Raw genomic sequence first — 26,172 nt, forward strand, 5'->3', positions numbered from 1 at the left:
TTTGTTAAAAAGAAATGTCAGCAAAGTGGCTGAATTTGATGCTGCAGAACTTCATGTAATGACCTGAATTTTTTTATCCTAACTTTAGTAGGGCTGCAACTAACGATGATTTTCATCGAGTAATCTGTCGGATTATTTCCTCAATGAATCGAATACAGGAAATGTTAAATAACGATGTTCTCCAATGTCCAAACGATTCAGTTTTGTGATGATTTCTTTGTCATATGGAAAAGAAACCTTCATTCAAACACTCAAACCGATGAATCCATTATCAAAATAGTTGACGATTCATTTAATAATCGATTAATTCAATAATCGTTAGAGCTCACTCTACTCCACTAATGCTGTGACCATAAGTTTTTATATAATAAAAAATTAATTTTATGAATTTTAATGTTAATTTATAAACACTTTTACACAAGACATTCACACAAAAAAAAAAGTCAACTTGATAATCAAATATATTAGGAACAAATCCTACCTCTTATATTCAGGTATCTTTAGGAAAAGTGGTGTACAAAAGGCAATGTAATGGCTTTTTTTTTTTTTTAAACTGAATTCATAACTTGGGAATCTTCACACCGTGGCACTGCGTTTTTGTAAATAACTGCATCACAGCAAGTCAGTCAGAAAACTACGGCTTTTCTTCAGCCTCTCGTCCAGTCCAAATGTCTGGGAAATAAAACCAGTCCTTGCTCTCAGAGTCAACGTGAGCTCCAGCTATCTCTTGGCCTGCTGTGAATACAGGTAGAGGGCGCTGTAGGTGGAGAGGATCTCCCTGGCCTCAGTGGTGGCCAGCTGGCCTCTGGTCCTGACCAGACTCACGCGGTCACCTTTCCTCAGGGGCAGGACCAGACTGAAGGACACTGAGCCGCCGCAGCTGCAGGTGCCACTCGCTGAGCCCCGGTGTTCACCGGCAACGGTCCCCGACGAGCTCTGCAGCTTCTGCACGCTGCGGTTGGACACCGACAGCACGGCTTCTATGTGGTCACCGTGTTTTGCCGTGAGGAGACCTGAAAGCAGGTACCGGCCGTCGAGCGGTACGGTAAAGATCCCTGTGGGAGGAAGGAATAGATGATGACACTGCTGCTTGAACATGTGTTTCTTCTGAGTTCTATATTCAGAGAATCACATCCTAAAGACAGAATGTTGAAATGTAGGCTCAGCCACAGTTGTACTGTAGATGGAGCCTGAATCATAAGCTGCTGTGATATCATTCCCAGACGTGTGACACATTTTTGATGGATTGATAGAAACTGTTAATCCCATAAATAAATTTGAGTTTCCAGCAGTTCACCACCACCCTAGTCGTACAGACACGGAAGTATCTATTTTATAGATATATATATATCTGTAAAATGCAAATAAAAACAACACCAAATGGTGAAAGAACTACTGATGATTCTAAAGTGAAGGATAAAAGCATTATGCTGTGATGAGGGCGGAAAAAACGGGCACTCATTTCAGAATGTTGATGGTATCAGATGAGTTATTTCAAACCAACAATTTGGTAAATAAAATGTGTATTCATTATACATTAAAGCTCCAATGTGTAATATTTAGGAATATTGGATAGACTGCCCATGAACATGTTTGCTTAAGTTTTGCTTAACGTGTTTTTTTTGTCCACAAACCAAACATTTTCAGTTTTAATGATTTCTTTGTTATATGGAGCAAAGAAACCAGGAAATATTTACATTTAAACAAAAAAAACACTCCATCCCATGAATCGATTGTTGATAGTTTATGAATAATTTAGCAACCAATTACTAATCAATTAACCGCATAATTTCAGTCCTAAATTGTTGTAAAATGAAAGATAGTTTATTTTATAGCCTCTATAGAATGTGTACTTAGCATACTATTCAAACTTTGTGGAGTGTGAAGGCCAATGCATGCATGGTGAATGCAATCTGCAGTCTCACCGTTAGATGTCACTCATTTTTACGTCTTTACTTACATTTAAAGACGTAAAAATGCCGTCTCTTGGTTGTAATTTGGTTAAGTCTATATGTACAGCGTCATTGTGACTTTGAAACATAATATGAAACGTTTGTGTGACCTGTGTGGGGATCGTAGTGGCTCCCATCGTTGACGAGAACCCTGTTGAAGCGAATGACTCCAAAATCCCCAGAGAAGGGCTGCTGCGTGAGGCCAGCGGAGAAGGAGAACGGATCTGCGAAGGCACTGTTGTCCACTGACACTGGAGAGAGAAAAAAAAACCCAATGTAAGTCAGTGTTCTCACTTTAATATTCTTCTTAATATTCTTCACAATGATACTTCTATTGATTTTTCCATGCAGTTCCAGGTGTATGAGACACACAGAGATAAGGTTTTACCTGCTGCTTCAACAGGAGCTTGATGCAAAGGATTCCATGGCACCTTTGCTGCTATAGGAACTACAAGGCACAAATAAGGAAAGTGTTAATTCCCCACTGACGAGGCTGTGAGCTGAAGAGATGACACCTCAGGTATTTATAGCGGCTCCATTGATGAGCCTCTCGTTATGTGTAAATTAATATTCTTGTTATGTGTAAATTTAACCACAGACATTTTCCATTTCAAAAGTACAATGTCTTTCATGGCTAAATGAGATGTTTTCTTTGCTGCCCAGGGAAAAAAACTTTCTGCCTTGTGCCCACACTTCCACTGTCCGCCCACATCTCCTCTCCTAAACACATCCAGTTCTCCCTCGCTCAAACTCTAAAGCTACAAATTATTCACAGCTTTTGCATTTTTCGTTCTAGTTTGTTTTACATTGCTGTGGTGGAATGCCTGAGTCTTCAGATGCAATCGGTAATGAACTGCTACAATACCTCTGCGGCTGCTTGATTGGGGCTTGAAAGACACCGGCTGCAGAGGAGGGTAGCCTGCGAAAGAGACAGATGAGAAACACATCATGTCGTAATTGTGTGAAGAGACAGGTTTGCCAGAGGGAGCTGTTTGGTTTTCCATCTGAACATAACGTACAATACACTGAGGGGATTTCCCCAAAGACACATTATATTCTACACAGCAACATTTCAGTTTTATGTGAGTGTAACTAAAACCCCTAAACCACTTTCTCAGGTGTAAACCAGTGGATATATGATTATCTGGTAATGTTGTTTACTGATCCAGGTGCAAATACTCACAGTTTGCTATTGAAATCTTACATGCTGTGATAAATATTGATGCATCTACTTCCTCTCTGGTCAAAAACCAGCTACTTCACTCCAGTTTTGCCATTTATGCTGCATTCACACTGGACACAATTTTATGCGTGGATGCGAGTAGAATTTCGTGTTAGCTAGGACACGTGGCGCGAAATTTACTAACGGTGCGAAATGTGCTAAAGGCGCAAAATGTGCTAAAAGCATGAAATGTAGTAGCCACGCAATGTACTAACGGCATGAAATGTGCGAAAGGTGCAAAATGGGCTAACAACGCAAAATGTGCTAACGCCGTGAAATGTGCTAACGGCGCCAAATGTGCTAACAGCACGAAATATGCTAACGGCGCGAAATGTGCTAACGGCACGAAATGTGCTAATGGGGCAAAATGTGCTAACGGTGCGAAATGTGCTAACAACGGGAAATGTGCTAACAACATGAACGCTACTTCATTTCGCTATGACGCTATTTTCGATTTCAACAACTTGAAATCGAAATAGTGTTGAGATTCTCCAGATTTCTGTGTGGGCACCTGGAGCTCTACGACACAAGTTGCTATAGGTACGAAGACAAAAACAGAAAGGAGAGAGTGTGACCAATGGTCAGCAAAGAAGTCGGTGCCGGCGGTTGAAGCCGATGACGCCGGCTGCTGGTGTTGCACAAAAATCCTTCGCCGTGCCATTTGGTACACAGCATTTTTCTGCTCTTGCATCACTTGTACACTCTTTCATCACCCTCTTCTCTAATCGGCACAATACTCATTGTCCCAGGCTCCTCCCCCTTTTATAAACTCAGTGTCAGATTTCACTACCAGACCACGCCCGTGCACTACTCCCCACTCTCCCTCACTCAGCTCTCAGCCCACGTCTTGGCCCTTTTTTTTTATTATTATTAAATCAGACATTAGGCACAGTTAGCTTCAGAAGAGTGGGCTTATTTATGCTCTAAATACCTTCTTAAATGAGGTTTATTTGGATTTTTACAGTTCATTCATATAAAAACTACAAATTCAAGAAACAAAGATGACGCAGACATCGTCACTAATGTTTAAAAGTGTTAATGGAAGCAAATGTATTAATAATGTTTCCTAAAATGTGGGCTGCGGCCCAATTGTGGGCCTTAGTGGTATCGCAAGTGGACCTCAAACAAAAATAATTCAATTTGCCGAGTCCATAGAAACATTTAGCAAATTCATTAACCTGGTGAGGAAAAATCTTAATAAATATGATGTCTCTTTGATATGTAAACAACGATATAGGGCTTCTTCATAATGGTAGTCACAATTATTCTGGACAATGTTGAGATTAGGGCTGCAACTAACAATTAGTATGGTACTCCCATTAATCTGTGGATTATTTTCTCCATTAATCGATTTGTTGATGGTCCATAAAACGTCAGCGATTGTTGAAACAGTGTTGCTCGGTGTTTGCCAGGCTTGAAAAAATTATGATGTTTTGTTTTGTTCCACAAACCAGAATTATTCAGTTTGAATGATTTGTTTGTTTTATGGAGCAAAGAAACCAGAAAGAATTTGCACTTAAAAAGCTGAAAAACCAGGAAAAAAAACAACAACACTGAAACCAATTATCCAAATAGTTGTTGATTAATTTATTTTTGATTAATTGTTGCAGACCTAAAATACAGTAGATTGTTTACTTCACTGCTGTGCTGTGTTCTTGCTGATGTTGGAATCTGGGCGTTAGCTTTTAAAGTTAAATTTTTAGGGGCCTTAAGTTTGGGAGAGTCTGCTGTGCACCAAGACCTGATGTGTTTTTTTTTATGAATGAATGAGTAACATACAATCCTCCAACATCAATGAACATTAACAGCACAATAAGGTCTCTAATACCCTGCAGCCAAAACATGCGAAAACTACAGCAAAGCCGATTTTCTTGTTTGTTGTTTTCTACAATCATCCAACAATATATGTGGTGTAGATAATTAAAGCCAGAACGGAATAAATCTGGGACTATCTGTAGCCTCATTCATCCAGTCTGAGTTGGAGCGTGTTTAAAGGCATTTTTCTCTGCAGAATTCTTGTGTTGATTACAACAAACAAAGGGAATGAATCCCTCGCTATGGTTTCCATGTGTGAAAAGGGCTGAAAAGAACAAAACAAACACAGACTTCGCTCCAAATGTTGTTGTTCCTGAGTCGTTCAGATGACAACATGATTATCTGAAATGACTTTATGAACACATGTGGCAGCACTGGCACAGCGGCACCAGTTCAGTGCCAGACGCGCTGTCATGTCAGAGTCATAAATTGCGCCTGTTGTAACTGCAGCGATGATGGATTCATTCATACACACTGCATTTAGACTGTGTTTTTATTCAGCACATATTATTCCTGGATGGGACGGTTCCTGTTTGGAATTCTCGGCTCATAACTAACACTAGCAACAGAGCTTACATTTTTTATGATTGTTAGTGTTTTTATATTGTTAGGTTTTTGTTTACTTTATGACTTTTGCCTTGAAGCACTTTGTAACTTTGTTTTGAGACGTGCTCCATAAATAAAGATTATTGCTATTCGTACTCTATTATTATAATTGAAGGCAGTCATTACATTTCTAGGTAAGAGGCAAAAACATTAGATTATTTAAACATATTTATTGTCTGAAAAAGAATATGGCTTTGAGAAATGATGTTTTAAATGTGAAGTATGTATGACTATTAGCATAACATGCATTAGTGTTACACTGGGGAAAAGGTCATTTGGTTAAAGCTGCAGTGTGTAACTTTTTTGTTGCTGTTGATGTTATTCTGCCTCTGGTTGGTCATCATGAAGAGAAACGATGTAACATTATTGATATGCTGCGTCCCTCTTTGTCAAGCAATACTATCAGTCCTGACTGAGGGAGCATTTGTGTGTATACAGCAGCAGGGCAGGGGTGGGTGGGGACCTGTCAAACTGCAGAATGACTTTGTGTTTTCAGTCATACCTCACTTTTTTACGGTTAGTGATCTTAAACAAATCACTAACTGTGTGCAGTGCGGGATAAGGTCACTGTGGAGCTGACAGCCTAGCATCTCATTTGACTGCGGTTTTGAATGTAACACACGTTTGTTTAACCCTCTTATGACCATTGAGATAATGAGGCTGCCTGGATTTATGTTGATTTTATGGCTGTAGCATTGTCAGAGAATGTTCAACGAGTGAGGGCTTCTGCCCCTTTCGGCTCCGCTTTCCAAGATAACGTTCACTTTTGCAAAATCTCTCTTAATAATCTGGTTGTTCAACCGTTTAGGAATAAATTGACGTCACAAACGTGTGGCGCGTTGCTGAATCTTGTCTGTGATTGGACGGCCGTTCCGTAATGACAAGTATATTGGCGCAAAGCTCTATTTCTCTGCTTTCCGGTATCCATCCATCCGTCTTCTACCGTTGGCGACGACAGATTGGTCACAGATTATTTAGAAACTATATTATCGTTTTAAATAAAGAGTATAAAATACTCAATTAAAGCGAGATGGACAGATACATTCTGTTCTATGGGAAGTATCGGGCTACAAAATTCCGCAAACATGTCTTTTACTGTACTCGCAAACAATGGTTGGCCATCATAGACGATATTCAAGCAGTGTTGTAATGTAATGAAGTTATTGTACTTAAGTACAGAATTCACGTATCTGTACTTTATTTATATTTCTTGCAACTTTTACTTTTACTCCAATACATTTCCCCAGAACTATCTTTGTTACTACCAGATAAAATCAGAAGAGTTGTGAAATGGTCTGTATTTATACAGCGCTTTTTTAATCTTGATTTACACTACAGTTTTACCATTCACCCATTCATACAGCAGGTCTTCTGTCAGACTCATTCACACACTGCTGGCTGGCACAGCCGTCAGGAGCAACGCGGGGTTAAGTTTCTTGACCAAGGACACATATAAACTGGCAGAGCCAGGAAAAGAACTCTTGACTTTCCAGTTGAAAGACAACTCGCTCGATCACTGAGCTACCATCACTCAGTTCTAACTCCTCCCTTTTTAAATACTTTTACCTCTTAAGCTAAAGTCTATTTTATATCAGAAAATATAGTAATCCTTCAATACTTAAGTACAGTAAATGTCATCATCATTTTCTGGTAAAATACTTTGTTCATCTTTTAAACATCCCAAGTTGCAGAACAGTCATTTGGAAATGTTAAGGTGAACAAATTGAAGTATGGCTATGAGAAGTGAACGTACTAAGTTACTCAAAAAAAACAAAACAAGAATTACAGTTCTGGAACCATCTGTAGGACCCATCTGACAATCAAAACAGACGTCCTTCTAACTGCTGTTGGTATTTTCACTGTAATTTGCAGGCTACAATTTTAAGCTTTGCCAATTTCAGTTTTGTGCCATAAATCCTCAGGGTTAGGTTCTCACACAGACGGATGATAACGGAAGATGAATGTTACCCTCCAAAGTAGAGTGTGTTCAGCTGCAGCGGGAATGTGGAGTGGAACAGTTGAAGGTCACTATAAACATCACTCACCTGGTGCTCCAGCGAATCCTGTGAACGGCACGCTGGACGAGTGCTCGGATCCTCTGCGCACAGTCACCCTGCGCGCGTAACCTGGAGGTCCCGCCTCGCCGGTCTCCACCACCGGCCTCATGGGAACCAGCGGCAGAGTGGGTTGACCTGGCTGTTGCGGGCTGGACGGCTGCATCGGTGAGCCAATCTTGATTGTGTGCGTGCTGGGATGCACTGGCTTGCTGGGATTGTACGGCTGCCTGGGGCTGGATGGCGGCGGTGGGATGATTATAGGGATCTGGATTTGTTTTATTCTGGTTCTGGTCTGAGTTGTGTCTGGCAAAGAGGCCGGCCTGTCTGGCCTTAAGGTCATTCCTAGAAAAGTCAAACAGAAAAGAAAGTGAGTGGCAAGATAGTGTATGATTAACTCTCGAACCACATAAACGGGGTTTAAACATCAGTCAAATAAAACTTTCTTTCACCTCGTACCATCTCACCAGTTGGAGGTTATTGAAAATGCCTCATCTCTAACTGCACAAATAGCTTTTGTTTACAAAATCCCACTTCCTCTCTCGCAGTCAACAATATCCCTTCCCTCTCCTGTGAAATCTGCTTAACGACTCGTATCCTGATGATATGACCCCGGCTTGCTCTGCTCCACCGCCGTTATTTCCCCTTCATAAAAGCAAAGCATGCAGGAGGTGTGAGTCGTCGGCAATGAGAACCATGTGAACGGAAACTGGCTGCCTGCCAGACCCCCTGAGGCCACAGACGTCCCCGGAGCCTTAGGTCAGCATACAGATGCTGGCACGGTGTCTGAGGGATGAATAAAAACCTGTTTGACAACCAGGTGTCATACAGATTTGTGTCACGCTGTATTTAAGATTCAGTGAAGGGATTTAATGGCTTAGTTGCTGTTGTTTTTTGGACACATATTTCCACCCTGTGGTTGAGAGTGGGCATCACTGGAGCCCGCCGTGTAACGGGATTACAGCAGTGCCACATTCAGCCAGAGACACTTCCATTAAGAACATTTCCACTCATTGCAAATGCTTTTACAGTCTGTTCTGGCTCTGAATGACCCGCTCTTTGGCAAAGTTCTCAAAGAATACAAACAACAACACATGTAGAGAAGCTGTTATAGAGAATATTAAAGCTGCACTTAGTAACTTTCAGGTGTTTCTGTTGTTGTTGATAAAGTTATTGTTCTGCTTCTGTTTGGTCTTTACAAACAGTAAAATAAAAACATCCTTCATCTGAGAACAGGCTCTGAGGGAGCATTTGTGTGTATACAGTAGTAGTGCAGGAATAATTTACAATATCAAACAGACAAACATTTGTGTGTTTTCAGTCGTACTGCGACGTGTTCGCAGCCGTCTCACTTTTCGAGTACAATGTTTTCGTTGCCATTGTCTGTTTTGACAAGGAACAAATCACTTCCTGTGTGCAGCGCCGGAATGTTGAGTGACACTCAATCTAAACACAGCAAATAAATACTGCAAAAAAAAAAAAAAGTACTCTCCTCAGCTGAAACAGGAGTACACCTGCTGATTTAGTGCAGGGCTGTAAACTGTGTTAACCCTGTACCCAGCTGCTGGATCATTTTGTGATTGCGTCACGCGCGATGCACTTTTTTTGCATGTCCTTTAATCGTGCTCAGTGTGAACACACCGATTCAGATCTCTGGAATCACAAAAAGGGACATCTGTACTTTATTGACTAATAGATAAAAGATGGGTTGCATGCTGTTATATGTATTTGGACAATGGTAACTTCTTCTGTTAGTGACTGCTCCAAATTAGGGGGTTGCCATGGCAGATGTTTGTTGTCTCTGCACACCCATGTAACTTCTCTTAAAAGCAGCTGCGCTCGACATGAGGAAAATGACAAGGGCTTAAGAAGAAGTTACTCAACATTCTCCTCCCAACGTACTCGGCGCATGTCTTCTTAGAACGTGTCAATACCTCCTCGACCTCGCCTCCCTCCCTCAGCTGTGCTGTCACACTAACGCGCTCATTCCTGAATCTGTACACCCATGTCACTCCCAGCACAAACCTTAGCGCCTTTAGCTCATACTTTGACAGTTCTGACAATGGCAACTACTGCGCTATGATAAAGTGTGGTGCGGGCAGAATGATAATAAGGGTTACCCATACAAATCCAGTAATCCCTCATTTCTCCATTCACATCTGGATTCAAACTTTTGGAAGTTGACTCATTTGAACAGTTTGTTCTGTACCGTACTGATATACCAGCCACTATAATCATCTGTCAATGACTTCAAGCTGGTGTTTACTTTTCACATGTGCTTTGCAAGCAGTGTAGCAATATGCCGAATACCAAGCAAACACTCAAATTGTCAAATCCTCCTTAATGAGAAAAGCAACAAATTGACCTGTTAAAGGAATACTTCACGTGCCCACCAGTGACACTTGGTCCGAGGCTTGAAACTGCAACGCTAACTCTGCACTTTTAGAGCCACTCGTAAGGGGACGGGACCTCAATCCCAGAATGTAAACAGTGTCCGCCATCTTTGCTAACAGCTACGCTAACAGGACCAAGTGTCACTGGTGGCCACGTAACAAAGAAAAGAATGAAGATATTTCTCAACTCAGGGGAAACTGAGGTTGGGAAGCAAAAATACTACCCCTGTTCTAGTAATACAACACTAAATGCAAATCGGTGAAGTATTCCTTTAAGATGAACTTGAATCACTGAACTGAACTGTTTTACATCAGTGTTGTATTTAGCTGAAAGTCACAGGGCGACTAGAACAAACTGCACACCAGTTTGTTCACCCAGGAAAACGTGCTATTAGCCGGTCAGTGATAGAGAGAAGCAGGACAGACCCATTATGTTCGCCTGTACCATGTCACATGACAGGTCACGTCACATGACTCTCCCTTACAGACAAAAATGTGAAATAAATCATGAAAACTAGGATAATCTCAACTAGATATGAATAACTAAATAAAAGATATTGAACAAATGGAGCCATTTCTTTCAAACAATACTGTAAAAACAATTATAAAGTGTGAAACCCAATGGGAAAAAGTAGCAAGTTGCAAAATGTAGTAGTAATAATGTATTTTTTAAGGCACAAATGCTGCATTTCTCTTTGTCTGAAGAAGGAGCTATAATAATGAGGTTGTTTCTGGGAAGTGTGTGTGTATGTGTGTGTGTGTCTGTTTTTCTTTTGTTTTTTTTACTACTTCCTGTTTTGTTGCTCTTTCCCAGTAGTGCTAATTGAAGCTGGATGTACGAGCCAGTGCACACTTTTTGTATCAAGCGCAAACATTCACACATATTTTATAACCCCTTTTTTCTGAGATCTTGGTTGAAACTAAACTAAATTACCTAATTATCATAAGCTGTGTCCATAACCAAGGGCACTCACGGCAGCCTAATCAATTCAAAAACCAACTGAAATTAATGAAATTACATTAGAGTCTTCCTGTTACTCTGGATCATGGAAGCAATTAGACACTTTGTTCTTATTAAATAAAACATTACCAACCAAAGTCTCCCATCTTACTGCAAGTGATACATCAAGCTACTCAGAAACCACATGTATAATCAAAGACAAATTAAAGCCAGCAATCATGCTGTACTTCGATAATCAGAAATCTCTTCTTCATTTCCTCCCAGTGCCTCCGTCAGGATGCCAGTTGCCTGAGTGCATATTTCCCATGAGCCCGTGTCTCACTACTATAGTCTCACTAAGGGGGTGACCACAGAGCTGAACACAAAAAAAAACAAAAAAACACACATACACAAGAGTGCTGGTGCAACCGATAGACTCACCAGAACCAGATGTTATTGCTCGCAAACAGATTGAGAGACTGCAGGGGGGGGGAGAGGGGAGGGAGGAGGGGAGGGATGCTTGAGTCACTGGGGCTTCAACAAAATCGGTGACACTGACAGTAAGTGAATTTTCAGTGTGCCAAAGTTTTAAGGAATATCACGGCAGACAAGCTGATCACGCGATGGAAAATGGTGTCACAGGGCACCGACAGAGCAGGGTGTGTGTGTGTGTGTGTGTGTGTGTGGGTGGGGGGATTTTACACGCAACCATGCATCACCCCAGAGTCAGACGTATACTGTACGCTCTCCCCCTTCCCCCCCCCCCCCCCCCCCTCTTCTCTACATATGCACATGGACACAATTTCATCCTCCTCCTCCACCCCATTTTCCTCCATGCAGTGATAATATTAATGAGGGGAGGTTTAAACTGTGCTCTACATGGCAGACCTCGGGAACTCCCATTGTGTAACTGGCTCCATTCTCCCCTGAAGACTTACAGATGGCTTTCACTCGGTCAGAGATGGAAACACCTCGGCTCGCAGCTTCACAGAGGTCTCTCGGGGTTTGCTGTTGCAGTCAAAGCGCCCCCACAAAATTCTAGGGGCTCGCTCAATATTTACAGCGGGTGTGTGTGTGCGCGCGTGTGAGTGTGTGTGTGTATATGTGGCAGTGTTGAATACAATTTTCCTTACTTTCCCACTTTGACTTCAAATAGTCCTTTGATGTCTTGTTTTTCCTCGTATTCCCCCGTCACGGCAGACGATTAATCTTACTTCCTGTCTCTCCAATACCAGTCAAGATGATCAACTGCAAAGCATTGATCCGTGAAATCAAAGCAACCATTTTATCCCTGCTTTAATAAAACTGCTTTGTGTGTGTGTGTGTGTGTGTGTGTGTGGTTTCTGGTGGTCTGCTCTGTCGATACTAACAGGACAGGGGGGAGGAGGAGGAGGAGGAGAAAGACAAGTCCTCTGGCATTTTTGGAAGGACAATTTGGAAGGAAAGAGATTGAACAGAAGGAGAGAGCAATGAGGGAGTAAAGAGACAGCAATTCAGAGATAAGGCAGAGAGAATGAGGAGGAGGAGGAGGGAATAAGTGATTTGAGCTGAACTGGGATCACCTCCAAGTAAAGGAGGAGGAGGGAAAAAAACATTTTGAGAATCAAATGAGAAAATCCAGCAACAGAAAGCTGATTAGTCACTGTCTGAAAAGGGAGCAGCATTTTCAAGCCCCTCTTTCTATATTTCTACATTTCCTAAAACCATTAAGCAGTCAAGACATTAAAAAAAACGATTTTGTAACTTCAAATTAACAGAATGCATCAGTGTGGGACTACAACAGTGTCAGCGCTGCTTAATACCATCTCCTGCTAGGAACGACGACGGCAGAAGACAAATGCACGTGTGCACACACACACACACACACACGCACACGCATGTTGTGGCGTGGGTTGTAGTGGAACTCCACTGGAGCAGCTGCTGAGGGCAAGGCAATGCCAGCATTCTGCAGCTGAAGTCCCACAATTCCACTCAGCGCTCACATTGAGTAAGGGCAAAGCTATTCGGTTAATCCTCCTGTAATATTATTACAGCACCTCATCTGTTTGCAGCCTCCTCAGGGTCTTCATATGACCGCGTGGAGAATATGAGCTCAGATGCGGAGAGGAAACATTTCAGTAGGCTCTCAACAACCACCACCACACCCACAGGACTGGGATTTTTTGTGGACATTTATATCTGTATTTAGACTATTTTCTCTCCCTCCAAGAAACTTGAGGAAAACATAAAATCCTCAACCACATAGCTCGACTTCCTTTCTCATGAGATTTAAGATGCATGTGGGCACAGTTTGGGAACTATGCATACTGGCTTTCCTGCCAAGGCTTGGATTGAAACCACGCTCATTATGGTAAAGAGGAAGCTATCGCCGGTCGCTGGCTAACTTAGCTTAGCATAAAGTAGTGCACCTTTAAAATTGAACACTGCGTATATTTGTTAAAGAAAACAAAACAAAACAGGTCTCATTTGACTGTGAGATGCGCGCCAAAGTATTCAGTTGCTACACAGCCAGCAGACACTCCAAGAAGTTACTGTCAATTTTTTATTTTTTTACTGTCAAGTGTATTTTGTTACCATTGGACAGTGTAAATCTATCTTTTCCTAAATCCCTTTTTCTTAGTATTGTTAGGTTAGCCAGAGTTAGACACTCTCACTCATTGTCTTCCTCCACATGAGAGACCTCACAAGGGGGACTGGAGCCTGTCCACACCCTGGACCGGTCAACACCGAACACTCACAGACGAGAACCATTCACACTCACACCTACCAGGGATAGAACGTTCCTATATGAAAAGTGACTGTGACTTTTAGATATGATTTTGGTTGTTTTTAGCATTCTTTTACTGTTATTTGAAAAGTAAAATAAACCGCTTGAATATGTATGTATTTGCATGGTAATTATCTAATCAACCACAGCTGGGAGGTACTGGAAACATGTGTAAATAGGCCTTGTATTTGGCCTTGGAAAAGGTGTATGAACCCTGTATTACCTTACAAGTTACAGACATTTGAAAACAGAAATGTCTGGCCTACATCCAGATGTAATGAACTCACATCTTATACCTTAAAAGACGAGGTGTAAAAATGACACAGAACATTTGAGTACATGTACTGACTGCCTATACACAAGACATAATGAGCTCTATCTTATATTAGACTACACAATAGTTTTGTGTTTTCACAATGGTTACCATTTCAGATTATGGGGTACAGATTCTTGCCATGTCTTGTTCTGGGGGCTGGCAACACTACAGTGATGACCCTGACCTGATCGCAAGTTCATAGGTCATAGGTCATTATGGAAGCGGGGGAAAGAAGTTGTCATTCGTGGCTACGGAAGTGTTGTGGGTGATGCTCATGGATATTGCAGCGGTGTTTGTATGTTACGCTGTGTCAGAGCACTCTATAATCCTATTGGCTAATGTCTACGAGCATGTCGTAGGAGATGTTGGTCTCGACAGGAAAATAGAAAGAATTCTAATATGTGTTAGACTCTTAACTCTGTTACAGGACACATCCGTTCATTGTTCATTACTTTCATAATAGGGTCTGGCGCTGGAAATGAGTCGGTCACAACCAGATCGCTTGAAAATCGGCCTTGAATCCACGTAGTCTGATCCCAAAATTACACTCAGCGTGTAGCAGCACGTTGCACAGCACGATTGTTGTTTCTAACTGACATAGTTGTCATTTTTCACACCCAGCACCCACGTTGTATAGGTGGATTTTACCATGTGCCTCCACTCTGCTTGTTAAACACACAGAGTCCTCCTCCTCCTGCTCTTCCTCATCAGTTAAATGCAGGTTGAATTTGAATGTCGGCACATTTCTGTATTCTGTGCCGTCTAATAGACGGTGGCAAAGCACTATAGATCCTTTAATAATTAGGGCCCAATGTGTTAAGTACGCTGAACACAGCAGACAAGACATTTTTTCCTGCTTGGTTTGTCTCATCAAGACGTCAAGCTTTGTATGAGAAGAGACTGAGGGCGTTGAAGAAACACCGGTCGCAAGGGAGTGGGTGGAGCCAGTCTATCTCCACCCAGACTGTACCATAACATTTTACTCTGGTACGCCAAAGGGAAGGGTGCCAAAATGGATTAAAATGGTTATTTTAGTACTATTCCTAACAGAAACACAAAAAATACAGACCATACCATACCAAACCAAACTGAACTGTTCCACTCGGTGGAAACACAGCTATCGTGAACTTCAGCCCACCTGTTTCCAATCTTATGCTTACTTAACCAACAGCTGGTAATCACTTCATACTTGTTGTTACCAACATATCACTCCATTTCTTTTAATCACTATAGAAAATGAACAGATATTACACTGTATAAACAATAACAATCATGTGAGCTCCTTGGCAAACACGCTTCACAATCATGCTGCAGCACGCACAGTCCTTTGTGATTTAATGCTGGGCTGACAGTGCAGTGTAGTGTTCCATGTACGGTAATGAAACTGAATATCACAGTTTGGAAATAACAGGCCATATTTGGCTAATGGGGAAATGGAAATAGAAAACAAACTCTGTCTCTACGCCATAACCCTTAATCTGCCCACCTTCCATCTCCCCTCAGCTCCCTATCACACTATTGTTTTGGATGGTGGTTTAAGAAAGGGAGGCACCGGTGATGGGGCCCCAGCCATGACATCACAGCTGAGGGTAGTCAAGGCATCTGGTCTTGGGTGTGGAGGTCTGCTTCTCCCCTCTCCATCAAGACTGGCTCCAGCAGTGAGTCAGGGCCCGTAATGAGGACCAGACTCCACACATCAGGCTGAGGTCACCCTACGGGAATCTCTGGAGGTTGGTATGTGTACGTGTTTAGGAGAAAGAGCCGAGGGTGGGAGGTGCATTGTGTATGAGACTGCGTGTTTGTGTGTGCGCTGGGAGACTGGGTATTGAGGTTGCACTTATGTGGTTTTAGTAAAAAAAAAAAGCTAGATCATGGTGCAAGAAAGAAGACCTCACACAAGTGTTCATAAAGGGAGTGGGTAAGACAACAGTTGGAGGGTGTTCTGACATTTACATAAGGGAGCAATGAGACATGAAACAGAGCAAGTAAATTATGAGGAGCAGTTAGAGGAGGGGGCCAGACTGGAATATAAACGGAGCTTGGCATGTAAAAAATTCAACATTTAGTCCCATTATTCACATAAAAAAAATAACTCTTCTTAGGACAACATGAATCTCACATGTCACAGGAAATTTCCAATGTGGGCCTCTGCGTCCTGCAGCAGGGATAGATTGAATGACACACTCAAGGCAAGCAAAGCAGGCCCTGTGAACTTGTGTCCTCCCACTCAGGGAAATACCCTGTGGCCATTCATTGGACCCGGTCTTACCTTCCAAACCTCCATGTAAACCACGCAAGCAGAATGCATTATATAAGGGATTATCTTCGGCAAGAGTTTGTGTTTACACAGATGTTAATCAGACATGATGAATTGAAAGCGATGATGGACGCTGAATAGGGATTGTGTATTTAGTTAGCTTATCTTTATCTCATTTCTTCTGAGTGCATTTCACTGCTGCAGTGTGGTGTTGTGGGAATCCACTGAAGACGATATACCTGATGGACTTTGTGCCATACAGTAGTTTGTATTAAATTACAATCTTGACTTAGTATAACTTCAAACCCATAATGAAGCTAAAAGTGCTAGCTGATGTGTGCAGTCTGCTATAACTGTTCCATTCTACTACTTCTAATACAACGTACCGAACATCCAACACACCCTTTCACAAAAGAGTTCAAGTTAAGTATCGTAACGCTACACTAGCAAACTCAGCATCAAATCAAGATTTCTCTGGAAATAACTTTATCATTGTCATTCCCCTTTCAATTTCTATCATGACAAAGCTATTTATTATGGATCCAAAGGTCATTCTGCTGTGTGTCAAATGTGTACAATCTCACGTTATGTCACTAAAAGACCAAGAGGTCTACTCATGATTCACCAAACCATCTAACTCACCTGGCTCTTTGGCAGTGACGTCTTTCAAAACATGTTTGGCAATCTCAGACAGCTGCGCCTGGAACTTCTGCAGGGAATTCCGCAGTGCGACTATGTCTGCGCCGTGATTTCCACAGGTTACGTTCATCCTGGTGACGCAGTCCCGCAGACCGCCGACGTGTCTTTCGAGGCCATCTTTCAGCTCTTTGATGTTGGCAGAAACCCCGTCTAACCTTCCGCACACTTTTCCCAGTCTGGTCACTCGTCCATCCACAGCAGCAATGCCGTCAGTGTTCTGTGTACACTGGCTGAGTTCAGACGTCACCTGTTCACTGAGTGTCTGAAGCCTGTTTCTCAGCTCTTCTATTTGAGCTTTGGTGTCATCCTCGTGACTACTGGGCACTGCAATGACTGATGCCCAGTTTTCCTGTGCTGGACTACCAAGGTGACTCTGCTCTGCATGACAGCATGTAGAGTTTATTTTGGACATGTCCTGGTGGTATTTGCTCAAGGAGTCACTTAACCCTGTGACAGCACCGGACAGACCAAGCACATTGTCTTGTAAATTAAACAGTCCTTTCTGGAAGTCGTCCATTTTCTGAGAAACTCTTTCATTTCCGACTGAAGGGTTTTCAGCGTTTTTCTCCAGTTGCCTGATCTTGTCCATGTTGGTACTGACATTTGTGTGAAGAACATCCAAGTCATTCCTAAAGCGAACCAGGTCCTTCAAAATGATCTCTAAGTATTTTGGTGTAGGTGATGATGAACTTCCTTCTCCGGCAGTAATCCCTGAGCCTGAGCAGCCGGCAGAGCACAACTCTCCAACAGCATTGATCTTATCATCCAAACCTTGAAGAAGGAACTTGTTGTTGTTGACCTCTGCCTGGACGACATCCATTGAGTCACCAAACATCCCCGGGAATGAATTGTTGCTCATTTCCACCAGCGTGTTTGTAAACTGATCCTCCATGTTGTTCAGACGCTCATCCACGAACTGTCGAAGTGTCGCCACTTCCTCAACAATCATACGGGTCAGCTTCTCTTCAATGTAGAAACAATGGGTCTCTGCGTTTTGCTCAGTGATATTCATACGCGCCTCCAGCTCCTCAAATTGGAAGCTGAAATCACTGTCGTCTCGAGACGTGGACAGGTGTGCCAGCTCATTGTCAATGCGCACATTCAGGATGCGGTGAGCCTCTGCAATGCGATCAATCTCACGCCACAGGTCTTTGTGGTCATCCTGATGCTCTTCCTTTTTGGCTGGATCCGTCTGTCTTTGAGTTCTTACCGGTCCATCTGCAGCCACCATATCCACACGTAACGCTCGGATCTCCTTTCTCAGGTCAGTCTCTTTAGATTCCACCAGCTTGGTCAGGGTGACGGAAATCTGGTCGTGGCTGTCGTCGCATTTCTTATGGTAGGTCTGGATCTTGTCATTGCATGAGCTTTGTAGCTTGGTCATCTGTCCTTCTACACTGTCATCTAGCTCCTTCTTCAGCTTCTCAAATTTCCCATCAATATAGGTCTGTACAACATCAAAATCCGCCAGGGCTGGGGTCTGAGACTGAGACGCATCCATCAGGACACGTATCTGCCCCTCATGACTTGTCATGCTCCCTCTCATGTCTTCCAATGATTCATCCATACTTTTCAGATCAATACTTATATCATCCAAACGGGCCACTATTTTTTCTATGGCCTTATCTCCGGCAAGCCCACTTCTGGTAGCCTGATGACCATCGAGCACTGCTGCGCTCTCCTCAGTGCCTGTGGTTATAGCACTGTCTGGTGGGCGCATGTTGTTGACCAGTGTGACCAGCATCTTCTTAGTGTCTTCTTGCAGGTCTGTGCGGAGGTTGGCAGTCAACCCTGTCAGAGCAGACTGAAGTTCCAGGACTGTCTGTGAGAGGCGCTGAACTTCACCTTCAAGAAGACGGACCTTATCTGGCCCTCCGTGCCTCGTCTCATGGTGCCCCGTCTCTCTGCGCTCTGGCCCTACAATCACAAATCATTTCATTCATTCAGTCATTTTTTTTTTTTAAATAAATACACACAAATGACTGTTACTTTGTGGTTTCAATTGTGACAAACACATGATAGATAATGGAGACTCACTCTGTGTGTGTCTGGTTGTATATCCGGGATTTGTCGGGAGGTACGGCTGTATTCCCTGCACTCTTTGTCGTTCTGTGGGTGGTTTCAAATCCTTACAGTCCAGACCTTGGTAACCAGGACAGCATCTCCACTCTAACTCAGTGAACGTCTTGTAGCCAATCTTGTAGGTGGGTCGAAAGCGAGTTTTATATCTGGAAAACAAGGCAGGGTAATCAATAACTTTTGTTTTTCAAAGTCTTGGAAATTAAGGACCCTGAAATTCATGTCCGTACTTTAACTGAAACTATTTGTCTTTTTAAGAAAACGTACTGTTCCAATAATAAGAATTGGGAATTTTTTGACTCCTGCAGTCATGTCACTGAAAGATCTGCTTTTTGGGGCATTTTTGAGCTTCACTATTGTTCCAAGTGCATGAAAGTTTTCAGTTTCTGGCCAAGGCAAACAGTTTGCAAAGAAACAATAAATGACATCACATCCCTGAAGGCAGGGGTCATGCAGAACATCTGGAAAGTTGATGTCTGAAACAATAATTTATGCACATTTCCCAACTGTCGCCCTTTCTGTTACCAAGGTTCACAAATCAAAAAAGAAAAAAAACTAAAAACCTGTGGGATTATAACATTTTCAAGTCTGGCTGCAATCAACAATGTGCACCTAAATCTCAACTGGATGTGAGGTAATACATTATGAGGCCAATACAGTATGTCATCACTAAAAAATGGAAAAATCTGAAGTGCCTTTTTCTCACTGGCAGCTCTTCAGACTTTTACACAGAGATTTTGGAAACGCACTCCTTTGACCTGAGAACGATCCGTTTCCACGGATCTTCTCAAAAGCGCGGTCGCTCATGTCCATACGTTAGCGTTTGCATTAATCAACTACATATAAGTCAACTATCTTATACTGCAACACAGCATCTTCTTGTACAGAGTTAGCGACGACAGTTGTCACACGTAGAGACTTCCGTGAACAGAAATCAAGTATTACGGTACGTAATGTAATATTAGGGCCACACGTGGCTTTGCATGTTCTCCCTGTGTGTGTGTGTGGGGGGGTTTTCTCAGGGTTCTCCGGTTTCCTCCCACATGTCCAAAAAACAACATAATTGAGCGTAGCTTAAAGTGTGTGAGTGAAGTAGTTGTTTGTCTCTATATGTTGGCAAACTGTCCAGGGTTTACGCCACCTTTTGCCCAATGTCAGCTGGGATTGACTCCAGCAACCCTTGTGTGGACAATAAACAGGTACGATTGTATGGATTATATTATGAGTTTAGACACTTAGATATGTTAAATTTAGAGGGAAGGAAGACAAAGCCCGTCCTGTTGGAAATACAGACATTACTGTATCATTTGGACTACGCTAAAATAAAACAACAACAAAAACAGTTTGTAATGCACTTGTAGATATTTGGATTACACACTTCAAATGTATTTTGAGAACTCTGTTGCAGCAGCCTCTTGTCGAAATGCAGGGACAGTGATTGAGCACATGTGTGTGGTGCAGCGCCCACATACAATTTCGATTTAGATTCTTTCTGATGTGCTTTCCAGATTAAATGTCGTCAGAGCACCAGTGTGTCTTCACGACGCTTATGAAAGCTACAACGCTGCACTGAGTTATGTTGTTATATTGAGGTGCCTTTAACTACTTATGAGTCAGCAGCTGTGAACCAGTGGGTGACGACACGTGACAATGGTTAAAACTAAAAATGCACAAATATGCAGATACATTCAGAGAGGCACATCTGCTCTGGGTGGAAAACTTTGATTAATAATGAAAAAAAACAACAACAACATAATTCTGAATGAATGAGACGTTTTAACAATTCATCTCTCACTGTGTCACGAGTGATTTTGAAGCGAGCAGTCGTGTACGAGCTACATTTGGATTTGATTTTGTTCATTTGGCAGATACCTTTCGCCTGAGGCAACAAATGAACAAGACGCATTCCCACAAATTAGGCAAACTTAAACTCTTACGGAGACTGCGTGGCTGGACTCCAGATTCCAGTGTGAAAATTGAGTTCAATTGAATTTCAGCTATTGTGATTCCTGGTTTGGCCAAAAAATGTGTTTAACATCTTTGGCACAACACGCATTTTTGTTCGACATGCTATTGTTCAGAGCAGCTCATGCAATATATTGTACACACGATACTGTATCTCTTCATAGATTATTCTTTGTGCTGGCTGGTGACTGTAGCTCAGTTTGGAACTTAATCTCAACTAAATTCAACCATATACACCCTCTTTTATAGCTTTTTATGCTTGGGGCGACTGAAGTGATTCCCCATCAGTTAAGCCTCATTACTACTAGTCAAAAAACATGTGTTCTTTTTAATTCTGCAGTTGGAATGATACAATCAGCATTCAGGTCAAATGACTCTGCAACAGAGCAACGGGCGTTTATCAGTGCTGACTCTCAGTGGCACGACTGAATAACAACACACAGATGAAAACACTAATCTCTTTGGTTTTTATTGCGGCAGTCGAGGTGCTGACTCTGCACCCTGTCTGCCACAATATTTTGATGCCCACCGGGTCCAAAATTCACTCTGCCACCACTGAGTTTGTAAGAGGGACTGAAGCGAAAGATATAATGTCAAACATAACTCAACAGAGGGGGAAAAATGGAGAGGTTAACCATCTTTTTAAAGAGTAAATCATCTTTTTAGCAGGATTACTCAGGTTATATACACATGACAGCTGCCTATGTGTCCTTGGGCAAGACACCTAACCTCACGTTGCTCCTGACGCCTGTAACGGTAGCGTGTGAATGGGTATGAAAGATGTGTGATAGAAAATGCACTGTACTGAGATGTGCTCTATGAAAGTGTGAGTGAATGGGCGAATGGTGGTACAATAACTGTAGTATACAGTCGCTTTGACTGGTCCATCAACACTAGAAAATGCACCTTGTCATTTACTGCTAGTTACTTGGAGAGTCCTGTAATATTTCTCTCCGTATAACAAAAGTTACATATCATATTTGCTTTTTTGTTAAAAAATCCCTATGAAAACCTTTGCTGTTTTTGTTTTTGTGCAAACTGAATTACAGCCGCTGTGAACATTTCCGCCTCCTGGTCTCCCGTCAGAGAAACATTCTGTATCAGAACTCCGGTCTGCCTCATATATTTCTTTTTCTTTTTTTTTTTTTGAAACATGCACCCTCAACTCTTTCCCTTTACTCCCCGGATGCTCACGTCACTTGTTGCTGGCAGTTGGGCTGGTATGTTGGGCAGGGGCCCACCACGGGCTCCTGGAAGCTCTCCACACTCCCCTGCACGGCACAGCTCACATTTTTGTGCACCACATAGGCGCACCAGTTCCTGAGGAGGAGAGGCAGAAATAATAATTAAGATACATGGACTATATATGTGTATATATATATATATATATATATATATATATATATATATGTATTTATATATGTATATATATATATATATGTATGTATATATATATATATATATATATATATATATATATGTATATATATATGAGGACTGTGAGGAGATATTAAGCAAACACAAAAACAGATTGTAGGACTTTTTAGTAATGTGGCAATGGTAATATCAAATCATTAAATGTTTTTTCTCTGTATATACGTGCAACTCTTGGACATATACACATGTATTCATACTAAATGCTATATATATATATATATATATATATATATATATATATATGAAGGTTCGGTGTATGTAATAATCAAAAAGGATGTCATTAGTCTTCATTTGAGTAGTAAGTAGTAGCATCAAAACAACAAAGTTGAGATGGTTTGGTTATGTGCAGACGACGGAGAGTGATTATATTGGACAAAGGATGTTGAAGATGGAGGAGGAGGAGGAGAAGAGGAAGACCGGGTTCATGGATGTTTTTAAAGGTGAACATGAGGACAGTAGAGGTCACAAAGGAAATATCATCGTCCTTCCTCGTGCAATACGAGAATTCATGTGCCAGATTCAAATATCGGTATCTTAATTAATAAATGAAGGCGCTCTAAAGTGAACGGTCCCGGCGGAGAAAGGTACGTTAAGAGATGCTCCATCCACGTTCAATACATTGACTTTATGCACTTTGTTCTCTATGTTGTGAGTAAACAGAGAAATCCTGCACTTTTAACTTTTCATGGACGTTTTGTTTTCTTCCCTTAGACGGATATTGTGATGTATCGCTATGTGACTGTCACAGAATTATTGTACTGCGATATTATTGGTATCATGGTCCATGCATAGCGTATCGTATCGTGAGGTACACCCTGTGATTCCCACCCCTAACAGGGCAAGATGATCCGCTGTGGTGCCCCCTAGAAGGAGAAGCTTCTGCTAAACGTGAAAAGAAACATACTGGCTATATTGTCCATTCAGGCTGCTGTAAAAATGTAAAAAGTCCCTCGCCTAATGGACTGCTCAACCAAATAACCTTTCTTTTTATATCATACACCTATACAAACATAACTTATGGGTAATATATGCAATTCCTGCCTATAAACAATCCTAAATGTCTCACTGCAGATCAGTAAGCTTTAATTGAATAACGTATTGCCTTCAAATTGTACAGTTATTGCTTTTCTAAATTCAATCGGCTTTAATCTTTATTGATCCTGAGCCTGCTTCCTTATTTTCTTATTCACAAATCCATCGTATGTTACAGACTTGGCAATGAAATAGACTCTGTTTCTGATTCCTAGAAGGCTCAACATCATCATGGTCAGTCATGTGTGGAGAGAAAAAAAAAACATCTTAAAGAAATACAATTTTGGTTTTATTTTGGAGATGAAGATTTGGTCAAGTTTTTTTTATAAAAAGAACAAAGTCATTAAACTGGTGTATTTGTTTGATTCAAGTTCAGAATATAATTACGCCACATTTGTGATTTTACTGTCCTCTGAGGTAAAAAAAACAAAACTGGTAAGCACCAGTTACTCTGGCGTGGTGGGGGAGGTCCCCCAACTCAAATTCAGCAGGGCCCCAAAAAGGCTTGGTACCGGCCCTGATCTTAGTGATCTTTTTTAGGGGGGGGGGGGGGAGCATATTTAACTTTATCAGACAACACATGCAGTAATTGTCTCTCGTAAAAATGAGAGACTGGAACAATCGCTGACATTCCAGTGCTTATCTGGACCTTATCACCTTCGACCACATTGGCAACTTCGAGCCAAATTTAGTCACAGGTTGATAAAGACACACGGTGGATGTTACGCTGGGTACTCATGACCATAAGAAGTAAACCTTTCCATGACCATTAGAGGCGAAATCTCCACCGATCTGAGGCCAGCATCGCGTTTTTTGGGTTTTTTTGGACACAAGAGCGCGCAGCCCTTCACCGTGAAGTTAAATAAACAGAGACACTGCTTTGTTTATACAAAACGACAAAAAAAGTAACCGGTAAAAGTTGCACTTGCTTACCTATTCCTGTGTCTGTGGACCACTCCAGTGTGCGCAGACCCGTGGAACAAGTCATAGGAGGAGGGAGACCCGTGAGTGCAGTGGTTTAAAAGGTTTAAAAACAGTGTGAAAACTTTCCAGCGCCAGTCCATCTCACCCTGCCTCTTCTTCATGCTGCAAACAAACGCCCCACAATAAATAAACCTCACATAGAACAAAGACTCTGCTGCTGTTGTTATATGTTATATATTATTGTTATATTATAACGCGCGACGCTCCCAAAGTCTCCTTGACCCGCTGACTAAACCAACTCCAATAACTCAAGTTTGTGGAAGTCCACATTCACTGCAGCTCACAGGGAGTGACGTTCCAGACCCACACCCTCCTCCCAAAACTCTCAGATGAAGAAAAAAAAAAGTTCCCCAAAAGTCTTTAAAGGTTTATAGCCCAGTGGCTGTTCTGGCTTGGAGTTAATGTTTTTCTTTTATTTAGAGCTAATAATGACTGTAACGAAGTACTTGGTAGAACGTGATGAAGTCACTCAGAGCCATTAATTCACACCTCACTGATGAAACTAAAAGGATAATGACACCTCAAAGAGTGTTGATTACATTTATGACCAGGGATTTACAATCTGTCTGCCCTGTAGATTTAGTATGAGGATTACAGGGTCACATATAAACCCTTTTTTTGGAAATGAATAAATACAAATACATAATTCTGATTTTATCTTCAGAATCCTGACTTTATTTTCAGAAGTCTGACTTTAATATCAGAATTCTGACATTTTTCCCTCAGAATTCTGACATATTTCCCTCTCAGAATCCTGTTTTTAATCTAAGAATCCGGACATTAATCTCAGAAGTCTGACTTTAAATTTTAATCTCAGAAGTCTGACTTTAATCTCAGAATTCCAATAATCTGTGAATATTGTTCTTCTCAGAATGCCAACTTCATTCTTAACTATTTTCTCAGAATCATGACTTTTTTCCCCCTCAGAATTGTGATCTAAATCTCCATCTCTCTCTCTTTTTTTTTATTTGTTTCCAAAAACATTTTCCCATGTGGCCCTAATCCTCTCCCACAGAGCAGACGTGTGAAGAGAGATATGATGTGACTCTCCATCCTTCACCAGTTTGACTCCCTCAGGAAGCCAAACAGCAATTTGCTTAGCATTATTTTAATGTGCACAGAGACGGAAAGCACTCGAGGTGGGAATTCACCGTCAGTGCTTTCATGCTGCGTGGAAGCGTGAGCACAGGGAGACTCTCTGCAATCTCACATCATTTTTTCTGACATGGCCTGAGGCCATTCTCCCCTTGAAGCCAAGGAAATAGTGAGTTAAATAAGACAATGCATAGCAGTAGATATGGAACACTGAAAAAGCTTTTGTGTAAAAAAGGATAACTAACAGCTCTTTCCTCACTTAAATTAACTATAATTTGGTACAAATATTTCCCCTGTGAGCTGCCATCACAGCAGAATGTTTCATCATTTAGAGACGCTGGATTTATGTTAAGTGAGTGATATCTGCATGGGTATTGTTCTTTAATTAATTTCCTCTTACTTTTACTGTTTTAACCATCATTGTACATTCAGCCATCCTGTGATGTCCTGGACTATAACATAGATGTATAATTGACTTCATGTGAGTCCTGTTGGTGACAGGTTCTTGTTGTTTCTCTAGCCTCCAGCAGAGGGCAGCACAGCAGCAGTAAAGAAAGGA

At 41.7% G+C, this 26,172-nt stretch overlaps 1 protein-coding gene across 1 annotated transcript; it reads right to left on the minus strand.

The window, feature by feature from the left end:
* Window positions 1–440: 440 nt before the first annotated feature.
* On the minus strand, window positions 441–24,805 carry emilin2a (elastin microfibril interfacer 2a). Its single transcript, XM_058652037.1, has 9 exons — window positions 24,468–24,805; window positions 22,260–22,385; window positions 19,059–19,249; window positions 16,965–18,938; window positions 7,641–7,994; window positions 2,818–2,871; window positions 2,341–2,400; window positions 2,063–2,203; window positions 441–1,055 (listed from the first exon to the last, which is right to left on the minus strand). Exons 1-9 carry the CDS (start codon window positions 24,617–24,619, stop codon window positions 721–723), a joined length of 3,387 nt encoding a protein of 1,128 aa, XP_058508020.1. The 5' UTR covers window positions 24,620–24,805; the 3' UTR covers window positions 441–720.
* Between the last annotated feature and the right edge of the window lie 1,367 nt (window positions 24,806–26,172).

Source organism: Solea solea, chromosome 1 (assembly GCF_958295425.1).
Source record: "Solea solea chromosome 1, fSolSol10.1, whole genome shotgun sequence".
NCBI classification, from domain to species: Eukaryota; Metazoa; Chordata; class Actinopteri; order Pleuronectiformes; family Soleidae; genus Solea; species Solea solea.